This window comes from Drosophila suzukii, chromosome 3 (genome assembly GCF_043229965.1).
Source record: "Drosophila suzukii chromosome 3, CBGP_Dsuzu_IsoJpt1.0, whole genome shotgun sequence".
NCBI classification, from domain to species: Eukaryota; Metazoa; Arthropoda; class Insecta; order Diptera; family Drosophilidae; genus Drosophila; species Drosophila suzukii.
Window position 1 is genome coordinate 63,093,330 of NC_092082.1, and position 27,532 is coordinate 63,120,861.

The 27,532-nt window shown below is 42.1% G+C and overlaps 3 protein-coding genes across 5 annotated transcripts in view; 1 reads left to right on the forward strand and 2 right to left on the reverse strand.

Annotated features, from left to right (window-relative positions):
* Positions 1-241: 241 nt before the first annotated feature.
* On the reverse strand, positions 242-5,444 carry Orco (odorant receptor co-receptor). 2 transcript variants are annotated; one of them, XM_036819273.3, is made up of 7 exons: positions 5,231-5,444; positions 4,192-4,500; positions 3,420-3,934; positions 2,454-2,679; positions 1,721-1,925; positions 680-835; positions 242-609 (listed from the first exon to the last, which is right to left on the reverse strand). In XM_036819273.3, exons 2-7 carry the CDS (start codon positions 4,497-4,499, stop codon positions 559-561), a joined length of 1,461 nt encoding a protein of 486 aa, XP_036675168.1. In that variant the 5' UTR covers position 4,500; positions 5,231-5,444; the 3' UTR covers positions 242-558.
* A 6,824-nt stretch (positions 5,445-12,268) lies between these two features.
* The window catches only part of LOC108016263 (ras-like protein family member 10B), a 42,690-nt gene continuing 27,426 nt past the window's right edge, over positions 12,269-27,532 (forward strand). The window contains exon 1 of the mRNA XM_070997000.1: positions 12,269-13,017. The gene's annotated coding sequence lies outside the window, so the exon portion shown is untranslated. The remainder of the gene's footprint in view (positions 13,018-27,532) is intronic.
* LOC108011241 (casein kinase I) lies at positions 21,720-23,552 on the reverse strand. Of its 2 annotated transcripts, none has more exons than XM_017076345.4 (2): positions 21,957-23,550; positions 21,720-21,895 (listed from the first exon to the last, which is right to left on the reverse strand). In XM_017076345.4, the coding sequence occupies exon 1, from the start codon at positions 23,479-23,481 to the stop codon at positions 21,988-21,990; it is 1,494 nt and encodes a 497-aa protein (XP_016931834.4). In that variant the 5' UTR covers positions 23,482-23,550; the 3' UTR covers positions 21,720-21,895; positions 21,957-21,987. The 2 variants fall into 2 exon arrangements, with proteins under 2 accessions (XP_016931834.4, XP_016931835.4); XM_017076346.4 differs by lacking the exon at positions 21,720-21,895 and having other exon boundaries at positions 22,151-22,270; positions 22,327-23,552.

A 27,532-nucleotide genomic window follows, 5' to 3' on the forward strand; every position in this document is an offset into this window, starting at 1 on the left:
GGTCGGTGATGCGTGAAACTCCGCGTCTAGCCCATTAAATTCCACGCTTATCATGTGAACAGCCCCGATAATTATTGAATTAAGACTAATTGATGGGCTACGATCAGCTCCAGACTTAAAGTTTATAAAAATATTTCAATTATATATTATTAATTCAATCGAACAACAAAAAACAAATGAAAATAAGTATCTAAATCAAGCAAACACCCCATCTCAAAGTCCCTTGTTTTCCCATCACCACTTTCCTTGCATTTCCACTACACATTTATTTAGTTGCATCTTGAGTTTACATCGAAAGCTCTACACGTGTACAAAATCGATAAATATTTGCAGGCTTCTATGTGCCCCAGTGTGTTTCCATGATGCCCCACGGGGTTCGCTCGTCGCTGGTATAAAATATATAATTTGCGTTATAATTGCTCTATAATATTGCTGATTGCACAGTGGTGGGGGCGGTGGATGGGCACTGTGGCTGGGCGTCTGGGGGGTTGGGTTAGCACGGTGGCTCCTTGGCATTCGCTTTCCTGGCACAAAAAATCCGTCAGCTCCGCTGGCAGCTCACTTGAGCTGCACCAGCACCATGAAGTAGGTGACAACTGCACCGAGCACCTGTGGGGCAGAGAAAGTCGGTCGTGTTTAGCTTTATTTTCGCACCTTCAATAAATCACATGCAACGCACCGAGGCAAACAAATCCAGGGAAACGGTGAAGAACTTAGCCCCCGATATGCTCATGGCCTTCTGGCACTGCTGGCACACGATCTGGACGAAGGTCTTGGCCTCCTCGGATCCGTCGTACCAGTGGCACGAGTAGGCGGCCTCCATGACAGACGAGCTCTGGAAAACGCAGAAATTGTTATAGCCCAGATTTATATTTGCATTTAATACTATTTAAGGCCCCAACATTTTTTTAATTTTCTTATATAAGTGGATAAATACTCAACCAGTTTCGAAAAACAAGGTGTACACAGAATGAAATATCCAAGAACATTGTTCTTGAATTGAGAACATTCGTTCTTAAAAACCGTGTAAGTACATTTCGGTGCCAATGTTCTCAAAATTAGAACGAAATGGTGAGAAGAGAAAAGTTAAAATGAGTTTATTTAACAACTTTTTGATAAGTATACACTACTGACTGGACTAATAGTTTATTTATTGAGATATACTATGAAAATATCGCCAATTGAACTTGATTCTTGCAAAATAAGAACATTTTCAATTTAAAAATGTATTTCTATATTTAAGAACATTTTCAGCTCAGATGATTACGTTAGAATTTTCACTGTGTACTTGTGATGATGATCATCAGAAAAATACTTTTTTTTTTTAATTTTTTAAACGTAATAATTTTTTACATTTTATATATTTGTTAGAAAATTATATAAAATTTTTTTATAAATTTCGTATAACTGTACAGCACCAGACCTCGCAATTTCTAGGGTCTTATAGTTTTAAAAAACACTTTTCTAATCGCTGCGATTTTTGAAGCTACCAACAGTTGTACTAGCCAATAATATATTTAGAAGAAAAAAAATAATTTAATAATTTATATTAAACTAATTTAATTTTAATTAATTTTTTTATATGGTATTTATTACTCTACTGGGTTGATCCTTTCCATTTCTGGGGTCTTAACATTTAAAAACACACTTTTCCAATCCTTAAGATTTTTGGAGCAACCAACATTTGTACTGCCACCTTAATAACCCCATCCAAACTCACCTCCTCAATCAAGCGATTGCCAAAGATGCAGAAGTGAAACACCTGGGCCAGGGCATATCCCAGGTAGCCGACGACTGTGAAGGCGTAGACGTTCACTCCGTTGATTTTGGTGGCCTGGTATGCCAACAGGGTCAGCTTGATGGTAGAGGTCAACATGTGCAGCAGCAGGGCAGCTCCGTAAGTATCGCCAATGGCAGCCACCAGGCTGCAGGTAAGAGGGAAAAACGAGGGAAAGGACGAGAAGAGGACATTCAAGTCAATATTTTGATCCGCAACAGCACACACAAGTAGCTAAGCCAACTGTCGGACCGGACAAACAAGGCCATCACTCTAGGGCCCCAAACAATGATTGCAATTGAGGAAATAATCAACAAAATCAAACAAGCTGCAGGGATCTGTCGAGAGCCTAATAAATGAAAACAACTCGGGCGAATTTAATGTTTAAAGAACTTAACACTTGCAAAAATAAAATAACCAAAATAAAATTGACAATATCTTATCCTTTTTTGGGCTCTTTGTCTAAGATTGCATTGCAGTTGGACTGAATGTATTCAAGTGCCTTTGCATTTTCTCCAGGTGAATGCAATTAAATTTCTGTGCCAGGAGTATCTGGCCAGGTGTGGCTTGTATTAAAATCAGCAGATGCAATCACGGAACCCACTGACCACTCATCCCCTCAGAGGCCAGAGACCTCTTCAAATTGTTGGTCAAATTTGGCAAGGATTCGACTCACCGCACGACGTGCTTGTGCCGCTCCACCCAGTACTTGATGGCACTGCGCACCATCATCTCCTGTTTTTTGGTCAGCCCGTTGGGATTAGCCCCGTTCACCAGCCCGTTGCCGCCGCCCCCGTTGCCGCCGAAGGACTGCAGCGTCGAGGGTGCTCGAAACTGGGCGCCCCAATCCGCTTTCGAGCTGTAGACGCCCGTCATGTCCATGTCGGTGGCCGGATCCTTTTCTGTAATTAAAAAACCGCTCGTCACGGGGCTTTCCACAGGGCCTTTCGGTTCACCAAAAATGTTGTATGTAATATACCATACTCTTAACTGCGGACAGGACAACAGTTAAGTAATTAAATTCTCGAAGTCAGTTTGGATTTAAACATTACCTAGAAACTTTAATTAAAAATAAATTATAGTTATTTTAAAGAACAATTTGGATAGGTATCTTAAACTTTGAATTTTTGAAAAAAAGTAGGTACTCGTTAAAGGAAAGAACTGTTTTGAATATTTGTTCGGATCTATTACATTATTTCCTTAACCCAGAAATGTCGATTTCACTCTAGCAGTAATTTGTTTTTTAACGTTTAATTCCTTTTTCATTATTTATATTTCTGATCATGTCCTTTACATGTCTGTCTTCATAACAGCAAATAATAATATTTAATATTTTATTTTTATGAAAATAGTTCTCCCTCTCATGTTAATTGATAAGCAGGAGGGTTGCGTTTTTAAAAATGTTTTTAAGTACACATTTACATAAGTAAAAACAATTTCCTGAGAAATAGTTTTATCGATCGCACCTATACGGGCGTTTTACATAAATCTCTTTTGGGGGAAACTCTGGGGAGAGTTTCCACCGAACTTAGCCCAAATAGATTGCTCTAAATCCACCGATAATGATATATTCATAGGTACCGTGGACAAGAAACTTGGACAGTAAATTAAGCTCCGGAAACCCCAAATCCAATATAATTACCTTCGTTATGAATGAGCTCCGACTTGGAGTTGGCCGATAAGGACCTGAAGAGGGCCGCCGAGTTGGGTCTGTAGGTGTCCAGCGAGGCAGACAGTTCCATCAGGGGCTTCATGATGCCCTTCAGGTGCTGCAGCTGCTCGCAGGCGAAGATCAGCCAGGAGCAGAACATCACGTCGCACAGGTTGGAGTGGATCATCGAGAAGAGCACGTAGTAGATCTGAAAGGCGAAGCTGATCATGTAGAACAGTCCGTGGCTGGCGTTCCACGGGTAGAAGGACTTGATCGGCAGCCGCGGAATCTCCACCGGAATGCTGGAGTTCGTTTCGTGGTCCACCACCATCTTGACGCTGTCCCCGAAGAAGGTGATCGTGGTCCAGGCGGTGGCCGAGGCCACGGTGGTCAGCATCACCAGGAAGAACAGCTTCCTCATCTTGGCCAGGGCGATCGAGTGGTAGCGGGCATCTGATTCGGCGAACAGGGGGTGCGTGTTGACCTGGTTCCATATATTCAAGGTTCTGCAGAGGGAAGTTTACTTTTTATTCGTAACCCCAATTGAAACTGTAGAATTGCCTAGTTATTAATAGCTTAGCGGCTTGCGGGTTATTATACTTTTACCAATATTAACAGAGTAAGTACTGAAAGTCGGAATAATCTAAAGTAGGTTTTTCACAATCTACCCCATTTTTTCAAAATTTAAAATGGCCATTTGGGATACATATTGTGCCAGTTATTTTGTTTACCAACAAACAAGAATTCCCAGTTTCCGACTCACCTGTAGAAATTCTTCTGGTTGACGGCCAGGTAGATGAACTTGGTTATGCAGTGGGTGAAGAAGAGGGTGGTGATCGTGTTGCCCGACAGCTCGTTCACCTCCTCGGCGTTGAGGGCCATGTTGACCAGGATGAAGGCGAACTGCATCAGCAGGAGCACCAGGTGCACCGAGGAGTAGACCTTCTTCATGAACGCACTGCCGCCCGTGAAGTTGTGCATAAACAGGCCCGAGTACTTCATCGCCCGAATATTGGGCATCAGGTCGGCCACCAGGCCCGTATACTTGCTCGGCTGCATCGAGGTTGTCATCCTGCGGAAAATGGCTCGACATAATTAATTGGGTTTCGCCAACATAATTAGCGATTATTGCCAGTGGATAAAGTGATGGGGGCGATGCGGAATCTTTTTCATATTCCGTCTGTGTGATTGGCTTTTGGTCTGTGTGCGACCCAAAGAGGAAATCCTCTCCGAAAATGAATCGATTTCGCATGTTTTATTCATACTTGTATAATGCATAATGCGGGGTTTTAATCGGTTGAATCGTTAGTGTCCGTTTAGCTATAAGCCAGTATATAATACTGAGATTGCTTTTTCTTGAATTGGTATGGCTAGGATGAAATTTTTTAACAGAGTTTTCTAAGCTCAAAAAAGCCATTAAATGAAAGTGCTTCAGTTAGCCTGACTAAGTTTTGTTCAATTTTTACTCTTCTCCATAAAACAGAATTTTAATTTTAATAAAATTTAAAGTTTGGAATAACACTTCTTATGCAATTTTTCTAAACTCAAAATTAAAGAAAACAATTTACTGTCCAATTAAATTTTAGACTTGGGATAACACTTTTTATAGATAACAATTAAATGTCGAAAGGCTTTTAGATTTGGAAAAACACTATGGATAAAAATGGGTTTTTGAATTTCTATGCACTTTTATATCGTCGTTAAAAATAGTAATACGCATTTCATTCAAAATGTTTGATATTAGTAATTAAAAAGTTAGCACTGGGAGGTGTTGACTAATAAGTTGTAGAGCAGAAGTTTACCTTGCAATTGAGCCTTAAAAATTCAAATTTAATCGTTGTCTTGTAAACGGTTGTTAACTGAGTGCAAGCTAATGCACTTCTAGGCGAGCATTTCACTCACTGAGGCTATACCGGAATTATTTAAGATACAACGAGGGTTTTAAAAACCGGGACCCAGTTAACCTGCCAGCAGGGCGTTGTCGACGTTAATGAAACGTGAAACCTGGAAGGTTAACGGGCTCTGTCGACAAGTGATTGCTTCTTCTGTCGTCTGTTAGTACATAAGGACGTGTACTTTGAGGGCAGAGTTCCCACGGCTGCAGCAAGGCCACGTTCAATCAGAGCCCTGAAACTTTCACTCCGACCCACACATGTTAATGAAAATATATGGCTCTGGGCCTAAAGCCGGCCTCGGAGTGCTTAAAAATTCAACTTTTAGCCACGTCCGTCCATGATGGGTGCGTGGCAGACGCCGAATTCCCACAATTAAGTCGAACGCCCACGAACTTGCCGACCGCCGTGTCGCCGTCTCCAGGTCTAGGACTCTAGGGCCTGGGCCCTGGCCCTGTCCACGCGGCGTATGCGCAATGGACAGCACAGCACGGGATAGGGAAACACGCTCCTCTGGCTCCTCTGCGTGGCATCTGCGGTATCCGAACTTATGCAAATTTTAAAAGCATCGATTATTTTATTATGCCTGTTTGTATTTGTTGGCCCTAAGTGCCGCAGAGTCATGGGGAAGGGCATTCAGCCCCCAACTGCTGCCACGGAGCCTTCCTCGAATCGCTGACCCAAAAAATAACCCACATACCCATTTGCATGGAAATGTGTGCCCGGCCTGATGGATAGTTTGACTTTGTTCTTTTTTCGTTCTCAGTTCGAAAGCACCGAGGCTCAGTGGGCGCAGGAAGCCAAATCGAACAGGAAATCCCCAGATATGGGGCAACAGAAGCTCTAAACTAAGATGCGTTGCTTGCTAAAAGGACCTTTGAATTTGTGTTATCACCGGTGAAATAACCCTTCCAATACAGTGCTTCAGGTCGAAAAATAAGAAGCTCTAGAAAATTAATTTTTGCTAAAATCATTTGAGAATTTATTTTGATATAGTCATGTCCGTCGTCTGTATGTCTGTCTATTACTATACAATTGTGTATTTTTTGAGCTAAGATTTATATTTTAAAGGTCAAAGAATGTATTTAGACAGGACCGCATCATTGAAATAAGTCGAAAAGTAAAATGTTCCCATGGAAACCCTGTGGATGGAAGAAGAAGATAGTTTTTCGAACGCTCGACAAAGGTTTTAAAATGTAGTAGTAAGAATGTGAATACATCAGCAAGGGTTGTTTTTAGCCGCAGCTTACTATCAATTCGAATGTTTTGAAGTCACATTTTTGAATATTCGACAATGGATTAAAATGATTATATGTAAGTAGCTCTTAATGTAGCTTATTACCCCACCGGGTAAAACTGTTTTGCTCTGTCGGCTCTCTGCAAAATAAATTTAGTCACTGCTTAAATGGAACACATGAAAAAACAAAATAGAACCCAACACAAACTCACAATAAAGTTATTTAAACTAGTTTTGGCAGTATTAATATGCAGTCAATGTGCCGGGAACACAATGTACTTTCTAATACGATTCTAATTGCTGAAACACAATTGTAACTATGTTCCGGAATGTGAGTGTGGCCAAAATGGGTTGGACCTGCTGTTTTCAACGGGCAGTTGGTTTACACGGCTCAGATGGCTTATAACTCATGTACGTAGATGGGAACTCAGACACAGATGTGGCAGCTCATGGATTATTCAAATGCAGAAGTCTCACGAACACCAATTAATACGTGAATGGCCGCCAGTGTGGATCTGTTTTTTGTGCGACGGGATTTAACAATATTGATTTAACGTTTAATTGGACTGCACTCATCCATGCTAACTGAGTTCCTGCCGGTATTCCCCCTTTAGTCCTCCGTTTTGGTCGGTTTGTTTAATGGGTTCTGGCTGGAAATTTAATCACACAGATGCGTTTGGCTCAATTAGCTAACCGCGGATGTTGTAAGCCCTGCAGCACTTTAACATTAATTATTAAGCAAACGCAAAATGAGCAGTGGCACGTACTTAATTTAAATTATAATTGATACGAGTAAACTAATGAGAATAATTCTCTTTGTTGTGGACAGTGCAGATTTCGAAATGTTTCTCTTATAATTAATTAACCCAACAAATTGTTAATTTAAATGTCACTTTGGTATGTATTTTTGATAAATTAGGAGTATGACATAACGTATGGCAGGCCCAAAAATATAGGCAACATTATTTTTCCTCACACCTCAAGGACACATTTTACCCAAAACGAAATGATTTCCAGGATGGGCACCCAAAAACCGCAAATCTTCCATATGACATGCCACAAGCACCAACAAAAAATCAACCGCAAGCTGTAAAACAATAAAAACTGAAAAATAAGCATAAAAAGTTATTCGAGCAATCCATCAAATCGGTCATAAATTACGAAATCAATGCGACACACACGCACACATAATAAAAACTCGCTTTCACCCACACTCGGAAGAAGAAAGCACCGACACATTCATGTGCTACGACTTTTTATTAAGCCTACGACGAAAAATTAGAAATCAATACCAGCGAGGACAGAAAAATCTGTTAAATGACAAACAAAAAATGGCGAAAACAACAATCGGTTACTGTGTGTATGGGGGTCCTTTCCTTTTGCTCCTTTTGGTGTGTCTGTGTGCGAATGTGTCAGCATCAGAAATTATCCGCTTTATTTTCGGACTGCCCGTAGCCCTCGACCTAGAGAAGCTTTTACCAAAATTTATGGCTATGCATAACCGACATGGGAAACAACAACCGATTGAAAACACATGTACCCGTAGGTGCGGGTGTGCCGGAATTCGGGGTGTGCGAGTGGTCTGTGTGTGTGCCAGGCCATTAGAGAAGCAGAAGAAATGTTGACATTGTCATAAGAACGGCAAAGAAATGTGGGAGTTGCGAACAACAACGGACGGGCGCAGGAAAGCTCAGGAATTATTATTATTTATTCCCGAGTTTTATAAGATTTCGGAAAGAGGTGCTGGGCGCTCATAAATTCTATCCTTGTAACACACCGGGAGATTATTATGATATTATTTGAAAAACAAACGGACGAAAATATACAATTATTAAGTATTTATCGATTGTTTAATGAAATTGTAAATGCAGAATAGTAAAATAACTTGTAAGATTTTTAACAATGTAAGGCAAAGGAAAAAATAATGTATTCTGTGAAAGAAAATGTTGTATTATTATTTCATTTTAGAGCCAAATTCTCGTTAACAGATAAAGCGATATAAGGTCTACCAGATAAGTCCGCTTTGTTGAGGTAATTGTAAAAGTACGCCTTATTCTACATATAACTACTACAGTACTAAAACAATTTCTCTCCGTGCAGCTGTGCCTGTGTGCGTGCGGGTGTCATTCCTTTTGTTGGCCGCTGACAGGCAGACAGATTCCAACCGGAAGTCGCGGGAAGCGGAAGGAAATGCCTTCGTGGCTGCTTGCCGAGACAGTGTCAAAAGTTTAACTCTAGATTTATTTGCCATTTAATGCTGCAGCTCCCCCTTGCTTTGTACAGGAGTTATAGAGGAGTTATAAATCTCCCAGCTGTCTAAGCAGGTCAATGCTCAGGCCAACCTCCCGACAAAGGCGCTGCATTTGCCTTCTCACGTTGCAGCTGCAGCCCAGTTCACCGCCCCCTGTCGACATTTGGACCAGTGTGAGGTCTGTTTGTTTGCTGCCTGCCACAAAGTTGTCAACGCGGCAACTAAACGAGTTTTGGTCTTGTGGCGTTCTCTATAGGTATGTAGTGCGCCTGTGTTTGTTGGTGGGTTTCCTTTGTTGTCCTCCTGCCCGAAATTCGAAGTTGTTTTCCCCGCCGAGGGGCATGCGCAAAGAGAGTAACATACGAGATGAGAGAGCGAGTGGTACAACATCTCGAAGTATAAGAGATGAGAGATGGCGTTGCCACGTAATTCAAAATTATATAAAAGCCGGATATAGGCCTATACTGTTTTGTTAAATCATGCAACAAAGTTAAATAAATTTGTTGAACTATTTTAATAACAATAAACTTGATATTTATATTTTTCAAATCTGGAATTGCACATAAAGATTTCATTTCAAAACAACATGAATGTGTTTTCAAATGTTAAGAGCTTTTTTTGATTGGCAGTAAAATAATTTTAATTTATAATATTTTTTGAGGTTTGTGGGCACTAAAATTAGTTTCTAACAACTTGTTCTAGAAAGAACGAAGAAACAATAATCCTTGTAGGTACTAATTCTGTTGGTAAGAGAACCCAACTGAAGTAAATGCCTTAACCTCTCTAAAGATTTAAATTAAAAAAATTATAATCATTATGTAGTCCCACCAATATTAATTCAATTAAGTATTATTAATTTGTTATGTAAGTATTGCTTCTTATTTAAGAGCATTTAAAATTCTGCATTTTGGGAGGAGCTCTTGAATTCGGAACCATCTGGCAGCACCATCGACTCACGTGCGTTATCTTTGACTCGGGGAGCCTGTGAAATGCAACAAGAGAATGTTCTCGCCATCCGATGGCTCTCTCCCTCGAGGGACTCGCTCTTTTCGCACAGATTCGTATAAGAAGGGAGCGAGCAGCAACAACAGTCGGAGAGAAAATAAGCCATCCACTGTTACGGGATCTCCGTTTGGGCCAGCAAATCGAGCATGGCGACGAAAGGCAGCCAATGGCTTCGATTGGGAGCCAGTCAAAAATGGTCCATCGACGGGAGATGAACAGCAACGAGAGCAGCATCCGCCAGCAGATCCGCAAGCCAAGTCGCTGCCAAGAGCCAAAACCAAAGCCAAAGCCAACCGAACCGGGCCAGGTCTAAAAGAGGACGTGTGTGGTAGTGAAGTGAGTGTACGTGGACGGGAGTGTAAGTGTCGGTGCCAGTGCGTTAGTGTGGGTCGCAGGACCTCTTGAAGTCAGACAACGGCAGAAGTCCACTCCTTCGCTGCTGGTTCTTTGCTGCTGCTTGTTAGTGCTAAAAGCACGCAGCACGGAGTGCGCCAAAAGAACTACCACTGCTGCAGACACAGCTGCCCCACATACACACCCGCCCGGCCAGGGAGGAGGAGGTGGAAACTTCCGCGGAGAAGCCCCCAGGAAGTGCCATTTGAATAGTAGTAGCAATACGAGAAACATAGACAACATACACGCTTTTCGTGGGCCTCTGCCCCACTTGCGTGGGTGTGCTCGGATTTATGCAGCACTAGTTACATAAGCCATCATCATCATCGGCAGCAGCATCTGAAGACGGCCAAGGCATCGTTAACATCAGCCAGCTGCCATAAGTATGCTATGAATTTCGCTTTGCATGCGCCGAGCAGAGCGATACTGCTGTTGGGTGGGCTACGGGGGGATAACGCCGCCGATACAGGACCAGCAATGAAAATCGCATTAGCATTAGGATGTGATAACAGCTGCTACCCGCCCATCAGCTGGCGACGACAACAGCACTCGGCTGCTCCACAATTACCAAGGCAACAATTGTTGTTCAAACTTTGGATAACGCATACGCACTGTTGCACTTGAGTTGTGCCCCAGTCGGGGAAGTCGCCTCAAAGACTCGGCCTAATGATTGTTATTGGGTGCCAAGGGTTATCCAAGAGGTTGTCGCACAATGCCCACTGAGGCATTGAAAGTCAGTTCGGGTGAATGCCGGTTTTTATAGGGTAATGTAGACAAAGAAAGCGAAAAGCAAGTACTTTGAAGAGCATAATAGCACAGTTACTTTTATTTGGTACCATCGCAATATTTCGGAGCAATGAGGCTTAAAAGTTCTTCTGTGATATTTTTAATTAATTAACTTGGAATCGTTAAATAATTTTGTGGTTTTGAGAAATCCTTGATTTCTGAAAAATAAAGATAGACCTTACAATTAACTAATTTAATAACCAGTAACAGAATTTGACCCAAAGGCTTATTCAGTAAAGACATAGAGGATAGCTGCATTGCCTATTTTCAATATTAACGAATTAATTTAACTTAAATAAGTAGTTATTAATTTAAGAGGCAATTATTAAAATTAAGAATGCAATTTTGTTTGAGGTAATAAATTATAGGCAACCTTCAACTTTTTAAAGCTCACAATATTTTTTAGGTTTAAAAAAAATATGTATAGATGATTTTAAATTTTCCCGACTGATCCTAGTTTTGTAAAAAATGTACATAAGTAGTTTTCATTCCGTAGAAAACAAACACTGTAAAGTAGAAGAGATCGTGATGAAAAACTAACTAGGCTATAACTTATTTTCTGATCATTTCTATAAGAGCAGTACTATATAGTTCTGATTATATAGTTTTGACCTACAAGTCCAAATGTTATGTTTAATTTATACCCAATTTTTTAATGCCTAGAATTATATAGTCGTATTTTATTTACGAAAAAGCTTAGGTCAAATTGGACAATAATATTCAAAGCCATGGTTCGTTTAAATAGACGTAGTATTTTTATAAAAAGATAGTAATGATGCTACAACACATAGTTACTGACATCAGAAGTAACATACTTTACAGTAATGTTATAAACCATATATTTTAAGCACCCTCCATAATACCAGAGTTTCACTTTACACCTTAAGCCTTAACAACATACAGAAACTATAGAGCACGATAATGCTGCAATAATAGGGGGAATTCACGTCACTTAATACCCGTATAAAAGACATCTGCTTATCTGCATTTCTCAGAGCTCTTTCCCTATTTACGACACCTTTTAAAACGATCGTCAAATTTGCTTCATATCACTTATATAATGTCGGTGCCCCTAATTCCCGCAGGTGGCAAGTGAGACGGCTGCCTCTACTTCCAGCAGCGCCATTTGAAGTCGGAAGCTGCATGGTTTTTGCATTTTTGCCACAATCAGGAGGAAGCTCATTAAAGCCAACAGCAACAACGGCAATACTAGAAATAAGCTGAAAGTTTTCCACCAGAAGGAAAGCGGGTTGGGGAAAGTGCGGGGAAAGGGAAGGGGAAAGGGAAAGGAAAAGGGAAAGCTGAAGCAAATGAGCGTAGTCTGGCACAGCGTGTGGGCGTCTGTGGGTGCGTGCTGGGGCGTGGCAAATTGGGGCAGCAGAAACATGATAAGGTCTCAAAAAGTTACCACAAAAATCCATTGGGAAGTACACAACATTTCCCATTCTGGCCGGCGCGTTGGAAAGTAAACCGCAATTAAATTTGCATTAGGCAATAAAAACAAAGCGGAGTGGCCACTTGTTGTTGTCCTTATTGTTGTCTCAGCAGCTAATTACAAGAATTTTGCAGCAGTCGTGCCGAGCGGGATTAAAAAACAATAGATATGCCAGGACTGTAAATGCCTTTTCAGAAGTGCCACAAACACATGTACATAAAGTAAAATAAAAACAAGCACAGGAGCCGCGTTTACAAATAGAACACAATAAAGGATATTATGTTGCTGCCAACATGAGTAGAAAGTCAGCAAAAAAATCACCCCGAAAATAAGCTAACAGCAACACCCCGCAAAATAAACTGAAAAAAAAGGAAAAAGTTAAGAGCGGAAACAAAGTAAGAAAATCATAATGATGATGGATTAACTGCTCCCAGTTGATGCTGATGTTGTGTGAGTGAGAAAGCGAGTGAGTGGGAGGAGCAGCGGAAGTCGCAGCAGCAGCAGCAGCAGCAACATCAACACAGCAGCAACATCGGCACAGCAGCAACATTGCAACAGCAGCAGCAACAGCAACGGCCAAGCAGAATCAGGTTAGTTATTGTTACTTCTCGCCGAGTTTTCCTTCCTTTCGCCCTCGTTATATACCATTTTTTGCCCGGTTTTGTGGTCCACTCGGCGGATGACCACAGTTTGTGTAAATAATTATTTATGCATTAATTATTAAAATATACACACACACAGATCGCCACTGGCAGCTGCCGTCAGCGGCGGTCAGTGGGGAAAAGTCATTAATCTTGGAGAGCTTACACGGGGCTTTCGGGGGTCAGTACATAAGAAATTACGACCGAAATTAGGTACGTGGGCGAGTGCTGGTTAGCTGGGAATATTGAGTGAGTGGGTCGCCCCCCCCCCCCTGCTGCCCACCGTTAATTGAAAGTTGGTAAGCTGGCAGTTGCAGAATCCCTTGTCGAAAATTTTCACGAGAAATCATGGCTGAAATTCTAATTGCTGCAAGGAATTTCGGCTCCACAAACTTTTCACAAATCCAGCTGAAATTGACAGAAGCTATGCTTCCATTTCGAAATCAGGTTTGCCTCCGTTTGACCTCAAACTCTTTTGTACGCTTCTTTCTGAGAATTCCTCACTCCAGTCGAGCTAGCCGAAATATTGATTAATTAACGAGGCCAAGCAATCATAAGAATGTTCTATTGAAACTTGTTTTGCGATTGTCTGACCCTTCTTTAGATAAAAGTTAGATAATACTATCAATAATATTCCAGTCATGTTCTTTTGTTCAAGACCCATTGCGAAAACGTGATGAACTCAAGATTAGACATCAATGGAGACTTTTATAGAGTCCCTGCGGTATTCCGTTATAAGCTTCTGGAACCATAAGTTTGATGCAATTAAATTTAATTTTAGCTGCATTTCTTTTTAATCTCATTATGGCAGTAAAAGCTTAACTTAGTCCGCCCCGGCCACCTTATCCACCATCAACTGGACTTTCTTCTTGGGAGCCCTCCAGGAGCCTGTAGACGCTGCAGGACACCGAAAAGTTTGAAAGAAAGAAGAAACTTGTCCAACTATACTAGAAAGTTATTTGCGAATGTTTCGTTTTCTGCACTTCTAAGCAAAAGTTGTCCAACCTCCAATGAAATCGCATCGAGCAGAATGAAATATAATAAAAACACGCTCCGAGTTTGCCTTTTTGACAAACAATTCAAACACGAAGCCCACACACATGCGACTGCAGATTCAATAACAATTTGGGCGAGGACTTTTCAACTATCCCCTTGTGCTAAACCTATTAAAGAAGAATACCTACAAAGAACTCTTCTTCCAATTGCTCCCGTACCTGGTAGTTACAATCTAATGGCAGAGAAGAGTTGTTTGGTGAAAACATTTACATGGTTAGTTATTATCTGCCGGTGGATACATATGTGTTCCTGATAGCAGCCAGGAAAAACACTTGAACTGTGCAATTAATTCTGAGACTGTCCTGTTAGCAGGGGAGTCCCCGAAAGTGACGTCTTCTTTCTCCGGCTGAGACTGCGAGCGTGCGTTCGTGCCATTTATGTGTGAGCTCGGCAGCGTGCCTAGCATTAAAGAATTTCCCAATGAAGTCATCCCGACCCGGGAGGCTCCCCAGACTCTCCAGCTCCGAGATAGCATAGCCCAACATCCTTCGAGACCCATTAGGAGGGTCTGTCTGCGGGGAAGGGAGGGGTGTTTATTTCTCTAACTGTTGTTGTCTCGTAAATTACAGTTTTTGCCAGAGTCCTTTGTCCCTCGCTTTGTGCTCTAGTTGGAAAATTAATATAGACGTGCAAAATGGCTGACTCGGCAGTACGACTGTCTGCAGCATCCTTCCAGGCCGCATCCTTTGTATTTGCATTTGAAATTATACTGTCGCAACTGTTTGCCAGAGCCAGGTGAAGCTCTTAATGTTATTAATTCCCAAACAGGCAGACAATTTTGGCCCAAAAACGAGATGGAGAACGGCCAAATGTGAGGCGAGGCAAGCCAGAAAGTACATTTGCAAATGGAATGCCAGAAGGCCCGGATGGAAGTGCATTAAATTGAGTGAAAAGCGACCGACTTCAAACTTTTAGACAGTCTATTAGGCAAAATGGCACTGTACAGTCCCCGACTAATCTACTTTATATGCAAAGCCCCAGCCATCCAAAACTCATCCGAATTGAGTAAAATAATTGTTATCCAAAGGCCATTGTATGCTAAACCAAAGCCTCTTAGAAGCTTTGGATGGTAGAACATTTTAAGCTGATTCAATGCGTTCAGTTTCAATGCAATTGACCCGAAATCGGGTTTGGTTGGCAAGCTCATTATTCGGATTATGCAGACAGATATAGTCGTTTAGTTGGTAAATCCTATTGAAAGTTCTTTGTATTGCGCAAGTAGGCATTTGTCACTGAAAAAACATTGTCTCTGTTGTTCAACTTTGTGGGGATTGCAGATAAATAGGCGGGAATCATAAAAATTCAAATTTTTATTTACACCATTTTGGAAACAATTGTGCCCGCTAAAATCTAAAATAAATCGAACACTGTGGATGATTTGGAAATTATATCTGGTCTTTAAATTAAGGTTAAATCCCCTACAATGCCTAGGTTAGATTCGTCACATGCCAGGACCCGTAATTTAGTTATTTTTAAAATCAACAATTCCGCCATTGGGAACCTACAACAGCTGTCGCCAGATCTTTTTTTGTCATACAATTTCTCAAAATATCTAATTAAGATACAGCAGGAACGGAAGTCGGAAATATCGAAGGAGAATTATTTGTCTAAGGTATCGCTAGGTTGGCAATCGAAGGCAATTAACGGGACAAAGGTCCGAAAGCCGCTTAAGGAAATGACAGGGCTCGATCCCACTCCACTCGCACCTTTCATTGCTATTTCCCCTTCAAATCTGACTAATTTTAGCTACGCGTCTCTCGTCGGGTCCTTTTCGTAGAAAAAGGAGTGAAACTGCCTAAATGTTTGGACAATTAAAAAGGGTCATCCTTTAGAGGAGAAAAGAAAGCCCTAGAAGAACCAAACAAAGTGATTTTTTGTTAGTCCAGAATTTTAAAGTGGACCTAGCCAATGGTAGGGAAAACAATTGAAGTGGGCCCTTGGATACCCTTGCCTAACTGTTACAAAATAAAAATTCTATGATTATTTTTAGACGTTTGATTTGGTTTAATATTGTTTTTTTTTGTTCCGTTACGGATTTAGTTAAATATTTTTTTTTTTAATTTAGATCTAATTTTGAATTTATGAAAAGATTTTCAAGCTATCAAATGTGGCTGTATTTCAAATTTGAATATTGATTTGACATAAAATATGACGTCTACTTACTATATTTTATACTCAACATTGAAACTAATAAAACGATACGAACAAAAGTGAGTTATGGCTGTAGTCCTGAAAAGTATATAATACCAAAAAGGAGTAGATTTTTAATACGTTCAAGATCCTACACATTTCTATCAGTTTTCCGATACCCTTTTACTCGCGTTAACAAAAAATCCAGTTTTCGCTTTTTCCGTTCCTTGCCTTTTTGTCCCCTTTCCCAACTTTTTGTTTGCCTGAAAATTGGTTTAATGGCCAAGCGCTTTGGCTAACACATACACACGCACACAGAGACGAACGCATATTGGGGCAATTTCGTGGGAAAAGCGGGAGGGACAGAGGCCGCGACATGCTCCGTCCCACTCGCTCTGTCAAAGAGGAAAAAGTGCGGCGGCACTGAGTAAAATAAATAAATGAAACAAAACAAGCTTAGCAACAACATGGAAACTTTACACAAACTTTTGTGCCACGTTGTTGCAGTTGTTGTCGCCCGATGAGCCCGATAGATGTGTCAATAAAATCAATATTTGCCCTGCCTTTGCGACTAAATGTTCAATTAGCGCATCAATCAAAGACGCTTGAGCGAGCCAAATGGGAGTTCGCCAGTGTGTTTTGAGCCACTTGATACCGGGCTTATGGGATGATTTAGGAGTGAATATTAACTGTGTGATTAGACCGCAAATATTTAACTAATTAGCTAATAAGTTAAGTCCACACAGGGCCAAAACGCTGGGTACCCAGCAAATTGAGTTCAATTGGGTGAACTGTGCAAATAAATTCTGCTTGCTGAGTTAACTCGGTAAGAACACCAATATGCATTAAGTTAAGCTCCTTAACCAAATGTCAAGAAAGGTCGTCCAAGTAAAACATTTTAGACCCAATTTCCCTATATCAAAGGGGATGATTAAAAGCGTAAATGTATTTTGCGGACGGCTATAGGCATAACTAGATTTTGGAATTTTACGACTCACCTTGACTCCTGGTTCTAAAGCAATAAAGTGGCTTCCAGCACAGTCACGAAATTATTGAACCTAATTTGAAAACTAAAAAGGGGAAGTAAATAAATTATTAAGGGAAAAATAAGTGCATAACTTTAGTCAGCAACAGCTGCATGTGTAAAATAATAACTTTGTTAAAAATAGGCCAATTTACCCAATTATATGCAATCAAAAGTTGGCAATAAAAACTTAGTCCGTGATCAACAACTTTGATGATATGCAAATTGCTTGCCTTGCAAGGACAATGTTCCCCGCATTTGTAAGGCTTTCGTGTAATATATAAGATGGATTTCCCCTGTGATTTATCTTTCATCTGATTTCGGATGAGTCTGGCACAAGCCTTGACTTGCAGATGCAGCACACAATGATATTGGGGCTCTGCACTTAATCAAATAAATGGTTGACCACTGCCTAGGCCCCAACTCAATTGCTCGGTTCGTCTGTTGACGGCGATTGCACGTAATGCGATTTTAGCTGCATTAACAGGACGAGCGAAATTGCAATCATTTATGCGCATTTAAAAGCATTAAGCGCGTAGCAGTCGCATTAATCATACGCCACGTGTGCCCGCCCATCCGTCGTCTGCTTATCGACGAGGCTGGCCTCGTGGCATGGGTAATCATTTGCCATGTTGACTGATTTGCAGCAGCAACATCAGCTGGACATCTGCTGCTGACCACGCAGCAGCACTTTCGTTACGACAGCGCCACCCCGCACACTGGTCCAGACTGATTTGTTTTGGAATGAACTCTAGTATAGTTTTCAAATCTATAGTATCACGTGTTTCATATTTTTAATGAATATAAATTAGATTTATTCTTTTAATTAAAAACAAGAGTGAACCCTATAGTCGACTGTCTCAACTATCAGATACGCGTTAGTCAGCTAAAGGGAGTGCGAGGGAAATGGAGATATGCATGCAGCAAATAAGCGGTTTCCGAGATTGCATACCTTATTTGCTTATATCTTTTTAGTCAATAGACCGATTTGAACCATTTGATTTAGCAAGTAACTGGGTATTGGTAATCACAACTAAATTGCATTTACACTTTCAGACATGGGATTATATGGGCTTTTGTGGGCGTTAGAGTGGAAGTTGCACTCCACTGAAGCAAGCTTGCGCTGCCTTAGAACCCTTGGAATCTGTATATCGAATACCAATGTTGTAGCTTTTACAGTTTACCAGATCTCAATGTACAAACGGACGGACAGATGGACATGGCTAGATCGATAGATAGAAAATATTTACCTTATAGGGTCGGAAACGCTTTCTCCTACCTGTTAAATACTTTCGAATGAATATAATATAAGAATATTCCATTTAGAACATGGTTAAAAAGGTTTAGTACTTTAGTATTATTATAAAGAACTTAAACCAAATAAACGAATAGCCTTAAATTAGTTGCCATATGGGTGTGTAATAAAATTGATGCAATAAGTTACTGATATTTTTCTCAAACAGACAAAAACAAATAACATCTGGCCCAGTGTGCCAGTTGAAGCACTGCCACAAAGTCGCACAAAGTTATGCAATGAAACTTGCCAACTGAGAGTGCGTGAGTCCGAGTGCTCGTGTGTGTCCGTGATTTCTGCGTTTGTGCCTGTTTGTGAGCGAAGGCAAATTTATGGCTAAATTTATGTGGCCCGAGACCCCTCAGAGGCTATCAGTGGGCCCCAACGAGTGTGCGACCCTTCATATATGGACACACCCCCACCGCTGGTCGAGTAAATATCCATGTACTGGGTCTGTGGCGTAAATAATTCACAGTGAATTTTTAACATATTTTCAATTGAATAATTTATGAGCACAGAAACAACCTTCTGCTGCGGTAGGCAAGTCATCGGGTTCGCTATAGATACATTAGCTGGTGAGTTTTGGATCGACTTAAATGACATTCCAAAGGAACAATTTACTGTGATATAGGGTAAAAATGCTTATTTTGTATTGAAAAAAGGAAAACATAATGTGTTCTTTCTTTTATACAAATATATTAATACAATTAAAAAATATAGACCCTATATCGCCTACTCAACTACAATAAGTATTTTTCTAAATTTTTTTTCTACTGTACGTTTATTTAAAGGAACCCCACACTGACTTAAATTGTTTGACCGTATAACGATATGTATGTGTACTTTATTCCGGAAGAAAAGGCGTTTAATTAGTGACCGGCAATTAAAGTCGGATAAGTAAAATACAACCAGTTGCGCCGTTTGCTCAATTTCTGATGGAAGGACTTCGGTAGAGCCATAAATTTTAATGGCACATCTGAATAATTAATGCTTGCCACACATGCAATATTTTTAATTACTTTGTCGTCTCATTTATTTTTGGCCACAAGGCACAAAAACTTGCCCACAGAAATGTGCTGCTAGTTGCATGAAACGTTGATTAAATTATAATTATTATAAATGGCCATCGTTTGTGGCTAATTTAATGAGCCAGGTTGTTTAAAATTAATTATAAAAGCTAAGTGCTCAAAGTGACCAGCCAAAGATAGTGTGTCCTTCAAAGTCACACCTTTGGATATATATACATTTTGTAAGTTTATGCCTAAATTAGACAAGTCACCTTGAGTAGATAATTCGGGTTGCCCTGGACTCTATATATGTGGTTGTGCTGCTTGGAGATTAAACCACTAAGCACATATTATTGGGATTATCAATCTACTCAACCTAATAATATAACGCACAATACCGCATTGATGATCTCCCAGAAAGTGCTCATATTGCTTATACGCCACGTTGCCACAGTCCATGTTATTTCCCATCGGGGCACTCATAAGTATGATGGTCCCATCGGACCCACTCACATGTCCATGCTCATCCACTTGATATTCGGATTCCTATCGCCACTTGGCATTGACCCACAAATTGCACAATTTTCGTTAACTGCCCAATTTGAATGTCACCGGGGTTCATCGAGGACCCATCAGTGGACCCGGTCCGAGTTCGCTGCCTTCGACAATGTGTCTGCTCACTCGGCCAGAGCCACCTATAAATAAAACACAGATTTGTAGCCATTTTGTTCCACAAAAAAATTAACTTAATTTGAAATGCGGCGGTCCGAAAGAGAAAAGAGAAAGCCGAAGCCAAAAGCCGCAAATATTTTTACGCTTCAGCGCGCCTTGTACGTGTATGGTTCGGCCGCCTCGACTGTGAGTGTGTTGGTGCTCCTTTCGTGGTGTGAGGTTTTCCACATTAGGCATGCATTCAAGTTCTTGGGAAAGTCGCCCCAGAGTATCTTGGGTGGATGTTCCAGCTCCCCAGAGCCAGCTAGGATCGCAAAACTTGGGATGTTAAATGGGCGCGGCATCGTCTGCGCCACGTACACGCGAAAACCGACTTCGGAGGGAAAGTGTAGGCCAAGAAAGGAGAGCTTTTAACTGGGTTATTTTAACTTGTTTAGCAATTAAGCTGAGGAAAGTGAGCAAGAAAAAGGCCAATAAAAAATCTAATTCCCATTTAAAAGTTTTTAATATCAGTCTCAGTGAAAAGATTATTAACATGTTTTGTTAAGCAAATCGCTCTTACCATCAAAAATCCGGGAAACACTTAATTTCTTGAAGATATCAAAACCTGTTATTATAGGCCGGGATCACTTAGGTTTTGTTGGAGTCCCATTTGGTTTGTCCAGTGTAGTCAGGGCTAGTCGAGTTATTTATAGATTTATGCACCCTCACGCCCAGTCCCGAATAATCATTGCCGGCGGATCCGAGGCTTTGGGCAAAAATCGCTTGGGCCAGCAAATAGTTAATTCGCCATCTGTGTGTGCTTGTGGGCTGATGGTGTTTTTGTGGACCCGTGCGGATGAGCTGTAGTCCACATTATTGCAGCGCGACTGAGCAAACTACTTTGCCTGGGCTGCGCCGACCCTATTTCCTTCCAGGCCACTGGGGGAATCTTTTATATGTTCTCCGGTCTCAGCTTTCGCCTGCCGCTGGCGCACATCCCCAAGTCATGTTGGGTATCCCGTAACGTGTCCTGGCCTGGCCAGTAATTAACCCCTTTATTAATATCCCAGCTGTAAAAGACTCATATGAGCTGGCTGACTGTGTGTGTTTGTTCTACTTGCCCAGGAAACTTTCTCAATCTCAAGAGTATCAGAGTTTGGATCACATATTTTTAGAAATTTAGTAGTACATTTTATAAAAATCATTGCATTCCGCGTTGGCTTTTACCGATACAGACAAGCTTTAAATAAATTTAAATCACGAAAATAAGTTTTTTTTGATTTTCATATATAGTTAACAAAAGATAGCAAAAATAATGAACCTTTTCCAATTCTTGGATTTCTAGATCACTTGATTTCCCAAATTTATAAACAAACATATTTCGAGTTCCCTATGGTGTTAACTAATGGAACATGAGTCTGGTTAAGTACACTGAACCTACTTTACTTAGCCCCTGTAAACTTTCCCGTAGAATGGTGCTGTTGAGAACACCCCACAACTTTCCATTATCTACTATGCCCATCGAGTACTTAGGGTATCGGTTTCCTCGTACAGGACGCCCCACAAAGTTTCGCCCCATTGTTTGCCGTTACCAGGTGTGTAGCTGTATGCCCTGGCAGTCCTTGCCAATTACCCGAACCGTTGATTCGCCAAACAAAGGATCTGAGATGGGAAAGGTGTTAAGTCATGCTAAATATAGTTGCTCGGCAGTTAATTAACGCACAGAGACATTTACAAACAGCGTAATATCAAAGTCAGGGCTGCATCCGGTGGGGTTCCTGCGGCTCCGGGTGAATCCTCCGCTCAGTCTGTTGCTCCAGCCTCCGATCCCGTTCTCGATCGCGGACGCGCTTCTTGCGAAGGTGGTAACTACAGCAGGCCTCGCCATCCTTCTTTGGGGACTTATCTTCTTGGTTACAGCCCTTTCCCCGAACTCCGTTGCGTTCGCCATTCCTAGTCGTATTTTCAATCGGCTCCAGCCCCCTATCCCGGTTCGTATCTCGATTCCTTGCCGAATCTCGGGGATGCTGCCTATCCCTATTACGATTCCGTTCAGTAACACCCCTTTCTTTATCCCTGCCCCGCTCCCTGACCTTTTTACCCCCTTGCTTCTCCTGCGGAGCCTGCGTTTCCTGCTGCAGAAGCACCCAGTCGTACAGGGAGTCATTCAGCAACGTCTGGTTCTTGAAGAGCACCACGAAAAGCTGGCGCAGATAGAAATAGTCCGGATTTTCGGCGAAGTGCAGCTTGCGGCAGTACTTCAGGTACACGTAGAACTCAGTGGGCAGGCCGGCGCAAATGGCTTGGAGCGACATATTCGCCTTGCACTCGGCTATCTTCTCGTACTTCTGGACCTGCGACTGGGCACGGATGCCCTGCCAGGGCAGACGACCCCGCTGGAAGTAGAGCAGCAAGTAGCCCACCGACTCCAGGTCATCCCGACGACCCTGCTCCGCGTAGTGGGCCCGCACACTGGCGTAGCGAGCCGTGCCCACCAGATCCTTTTTCTCCGAGTAGCCAATGTGCTTCTGGGAGCGCAGGCTGTAGAACTTCTTGGCCAGCCCGAAGTCGATCATGAAGACCTGGGTGCAGTGGCGTCCCAGGCCCATCAGGAAGTTGTCCGGCTTGATGTCGCGGTGGATGAAGCACTTGCGGTGGAGCAGCTCCACGCGCGCCAGGATCTGGTCGGCCAGCATCAGGGTGGTCTTTATGCTGAAGGACCGCGCGCAGAGGTTCAGGAGGTCCTCCAGGGTGGGGCCCAGCAGGTCCATCACCATGACATTGTACACCCCCTCGGTGCAGAAGTGCCGCACGTGGGGGATTCCCTCTCCGCCCCGCAGGACCTCGTAGATCTTGGCCTCACGGGGCAGCAGGGGATAGTTGACCGACGCGCTCTCCAGTTTAATGGCCACCTTCTCGCCGTACTTGAGTCCCTCGGCCCGATAGAGCTCCCCGAAGGAGCCGTTTCCAATGCGACTCAGCAGGCGGTACTTCCCCGCCACTATGATTTCCGGCATGGATTGCTCCCCTTCCGAAGATCTTTGGGATCTGTGGCCATGGTTACGATGTGCCTTATGGGGTGGTGATGGATGAGGCTGCTCTGTGCGGATCTGGGTTTGTGGGGGATTGGCGTCTGGGCTGCTCTGCCAAAGCCTCTCGTCCTTGCCACTCCTCCTTTCCGGTTCTGCCATGCGTTTTGGGGACTTTGCCGAACTTCTACGCTGCCAGAGGAGAAATGTTTCTGGCATTCAATTGTTGCCACTTTTGACAAGTATAATGTGAAGTATGAGTGAGTTTTCCCAGAGCTCCAATCTAAGCTATTGACAACCCAATAATAAGGTGAAAATTGAATACTTCCCAGTTGAAACACTTATTTAATAAAGCAGTGGTTTAACCATTTTAATTAAACTCAATATTGAGGCTTTATTAAATGTCAGGAATTTTTGCATTTATTCAGCTAGAGAAAATGAAATCACCGCACATCCAGCCATCCCACATCACGTCCACTCTTCAGTGTCAGTTGGAAATATTTCATTTTGCTGAAATTGTTTTCGCAGCAAGTTTTCGTTCTTTCTGGTTTGTTTTCATCCATTTTTTGGCAGTTTAATAAACTTTGGCACTTATTTTCCAATTAGCTGTAGCGAAGTTATGCTGTCGAACCGACATTCTCGCTGCCGTCGCACATGTAGTTCGTCCTGTGGCGGGGATGTTCTGCCCGGAACCGGATTAATTTACTAAATTGATTACGTAACCTGACTGGCTCTATCATCTTCACATCCACCGCAGACATCGCCATCAAATATGGTATGTGCATCACAGCTGCCAGTCACTTGAATTGCTCGACTGTCTGTTCGAACGGGGACCTGGAATACTTGCCACTCGGGCTCTGCAAACTGCACTTTCAATTAGGAGAATTTGAGCCGCCTACCATCTACTCTTTTTCATGCCCACACCCATGGAAAGTGAGGACGAAAATAGTTTGCTTTTGTCCCGAAATGCCACATTCCCAACTCTGAAGCACCCCTCTATTATCTATTTTGCCATTCGAATGCTTCTGAGTTGATTAGATTTATGGGCAATCCGATTGTAAGCAGTCATAATTAAATTGCACAGCCCAAATTCCGCTGGATTCGTTCCAAAAATGTTTGGTAAGCAGTATGTGAATGGGAAACCGCGCATAATGCAGAGTTTGAATGGCAAAATAGTTTTGCAAACTAGGCGCAGTTGTCATTTACATAAAAGCTGTGCTAAATATAATTGTTCCAAACGTTTTAGGTTCAGTTTTAGTTTGAAACACTGATTCCTCTTTGTTCCTAATATGCCATTGACATACTTTTGTCGCTCTATGAATATTATTACTTTGTTTCCCAAAATTGTATTACATAAACATTAAAATTTACGGGTCAGTCGGTCTGATCTGCATATTTTTCCGCTTATAAGCGGCCATAAAATGAATTAATTGGCCACCTTGACAAATTGTAATGTCGAATTCACTTCCGCAGTTCTTGGGGAAGATTCCTCTGCGGCTGGAGTAGCGACAATCCAGACAACTAAATGCGAGGATCCGGCCATAAGCCCTTATTTATGCCATGCCAATGAGCACATCAAGCGGATGGGAGACGAGCCGGGAACAGGCCCACAAAGCCACGTTAGTCCCGACTACTCACATGGGCACCTCCCCGTCTTATCCGTATCCCACATATCTATCTATGGCTCCAAGCCCGTAGGACCACCCATCGCATGCAATACTGCTGCTTTTATGGTTGCTTTGTAAGAGGCTCTAGGAAGATGTGGCATTAACTTAAAGCTTATGGCGCATTAATTTTAATTAAAATACTGCCACAGCAGCCAGCGGCAATAAAAAGCAATGTTATAACTATCCAATCCCGACCACTTCACCCCTTCCCCGCCGCTCTTTTGCAACTTTGAATGCTGGAAAAGTTCATCACGAAGCCTGTAATGATTACCCATTTAAAATGACGGCGCACTTTTCCCATGAACATGCCCAACTTTGACTCTTTTTGCCACTTATCGCATCTTGTTTTTAATTTGCGAGTGTCCCATCAATGGCTCGTTTCTCACACTCCTGCCCTGGCAATTGAAAACATAAGTCCCCTCCAAACCTATCCCCACCTCGGCCACGCCCCGTAATCCTTTATGATGGCTTGTCAAAGGTTATGACCAAATTGTCGGCACATGCTCCGCATATTTCATAGTTTTCTCCTCTTCAGTTCCCAATTTTTCGGTTGTTGTTCGGTTGAAGCCTCAAAACTTTTTGGACAGCTGAATCATTTACATACACGCTCGATTGCCAGCCAGCTGGAGTTCTGCGGCCACATGGCGAATGTGTGACGGGATGTCTTGGAATGGGGATGGTATCTTCCCATTCGCATCGACTTATGCATAAACGCCTTTTCGGATGTGCCGAAAAGTTTTTGTTTGATCTGTCAACAATAGAAGTGGTCTGAAAGTGCGAGAGCATCCATAAAGATTTCAAATCTTAAAGTACATATTAATAATGGCAGTGTTCATCATCTGTTTTTAGGGTAACCTACAGCTGCTTAATGTTTGCAATTCAAATACTTATATGCTTTGAACAGTAAGCATTAACTTACTAACCCTTTGTCCATTTTATTCGAATGTTTAACTTAATATTAGATATATTTAATGGTTATTATCGTGTTATATTGCTTACTTTACTCAAATTTTAAGTGAAATAACCAATGTATGACGGATTCCTCAGGTTCTTATTGCCATATTTCTTCTCCTCCGCTGAACTCGACTTTTCGCACTTGCTGCTTCTCGCCTTGTAATGCAAATTAGTTCGATATGACTTGCTCAGCTCCCTCCTATGGCAGCCCTACAAAATTGCCTTAATGGAAATTATAATCATCGTGACAATGCGTCACGGCCACGCCCTCGCCCACTTCGAAGGGCGTTCGCCTGATTATCAGAGGCGGCGACAATTTCGCTGACATTGTTGCCAACAAGTTCCGTACGGAATGCGGGGGTACGAAAATTCCTGCACAAAAACTCATTAAAAGCGACGCAGAAGATGAACAGGAATTGCTAAGCAGGCAAGCCTACCCCTATATACACATTATATCTGCGCACATCAAACATCAGCGGGACAGGAAAAGTGTAGGGATGACAAAGGCAAACAATGAGTTGCCAAATTGTTGAGACTCACTTTTTTCCACCTCCCAGCTGCCGGCTACGATAGAGATATAGATGCCAAATTATAGATTAAACAATGACGTGTTCCCGATAACCGACTCCCGACTCACACCGCCCCACGCCCGCCCCAAAGCTTAAATACATATTCAATTTGTTGGCCGCCTTCGGGACACGTACATACAACATTAACATAATTTCGACGCGTTTCGGCAATTTGAACACGTTCAAGAACCGCATCCAAGCGTCCTTCAGCCCACTCCCACTCCCAGTACCAGCACCGTACCCGAAACCCATCCAGCCCGTCGATTGTTTGCTATTTTTAAATTCCAAGGGCGTAACTAGAATTTAATTTCTCAACTGCCTAGTCGTGGCTTTGCGATGTCTAGGCTTTCGGATGGAACACGTACATGCACTTGTTTCCTGGGTGGCAGAAGGAAGTATCCCGGTGGAAGGAGTATCACGGGCTGGAATCTCCCAGATCTGGGGTGGGCCCTTCAAGTTAAGCACATCTCAGGACCCAGCTAAGCCCAAAAACAGACATTTGGCATACGCTTGCCGCAAAGTAGGCGCATATGGGTGGTTTCTACTCGATATCCGTTTATTAATATCTCCAAGTGCCAGGTCTGCGTTTAAAAACAAATTAATCTTTGCTCCTGAAACGTAACATTAATCAAATAGATAAGGTGCCTGTTGAGGAAATTGGGGTTTCTCTATTGTTTATGTGGGAGTTTACTCTGAAGATAAGTACACAGGTACATAAAGTACACAGTAATTTTATACAAATCTAAAAACAATGAAGATGACCAACTTTCATCTTAACTGGCACTCCAGAAAACGGCCCTTAGAGACTTTCCTTTTACTTTTCGATATGTTTTGAAGCAGTTTGGCTTTAATTGGATTGAATCATCTCTTGTTTTTAGAGAACTAAGCTGCCCATCACTTTTTAAGTTAATATCCTAAATTACACACATGTCCCAACTGATTTGTATTTACCCAGCCATTTAAAGAGACTCTTATCCAACAACCTCCATTTCGCCTTGGCAGGCTTTAATTTAAATCTCTCACGCTTTCACGCATGTGACTGGCGATGTTGTTGTAACTCCTGCCTGCTGCTTTTATGTC

Bases quoted from the DNA above. Each gene is read 5' to 3' on its own strand.
- LOC108011241 (XM_017076345.4), bottom strand. From the start codon at position 23,481: ATGCCAGAAACATTTCTCCTCTGGCAGCGTAGAAGTTCGGCAAAGTCC.
- Orco (XM_036819273.3), bottom strand. From the start codon at position 4,499: ATGACAACCTCGATGCAGCCGAGCAAGTATACGGGCCTGGTGGCCGAC. The intron at 836-1,720 runs GTGAGTTTGGAT...TGCGTTTTCCAG, and splicing joins GCAATCGCTTGATTGAGGAG to AGCTCGTCTGTCATGGAGGC. The intron at 610-679 runs GTGCGTTGCATG...TCTGCCCCACAG, and splicing joins CCCTGGATTTGTTTGCCTCG to GTGCTCGGTGCAGTTGTCAC.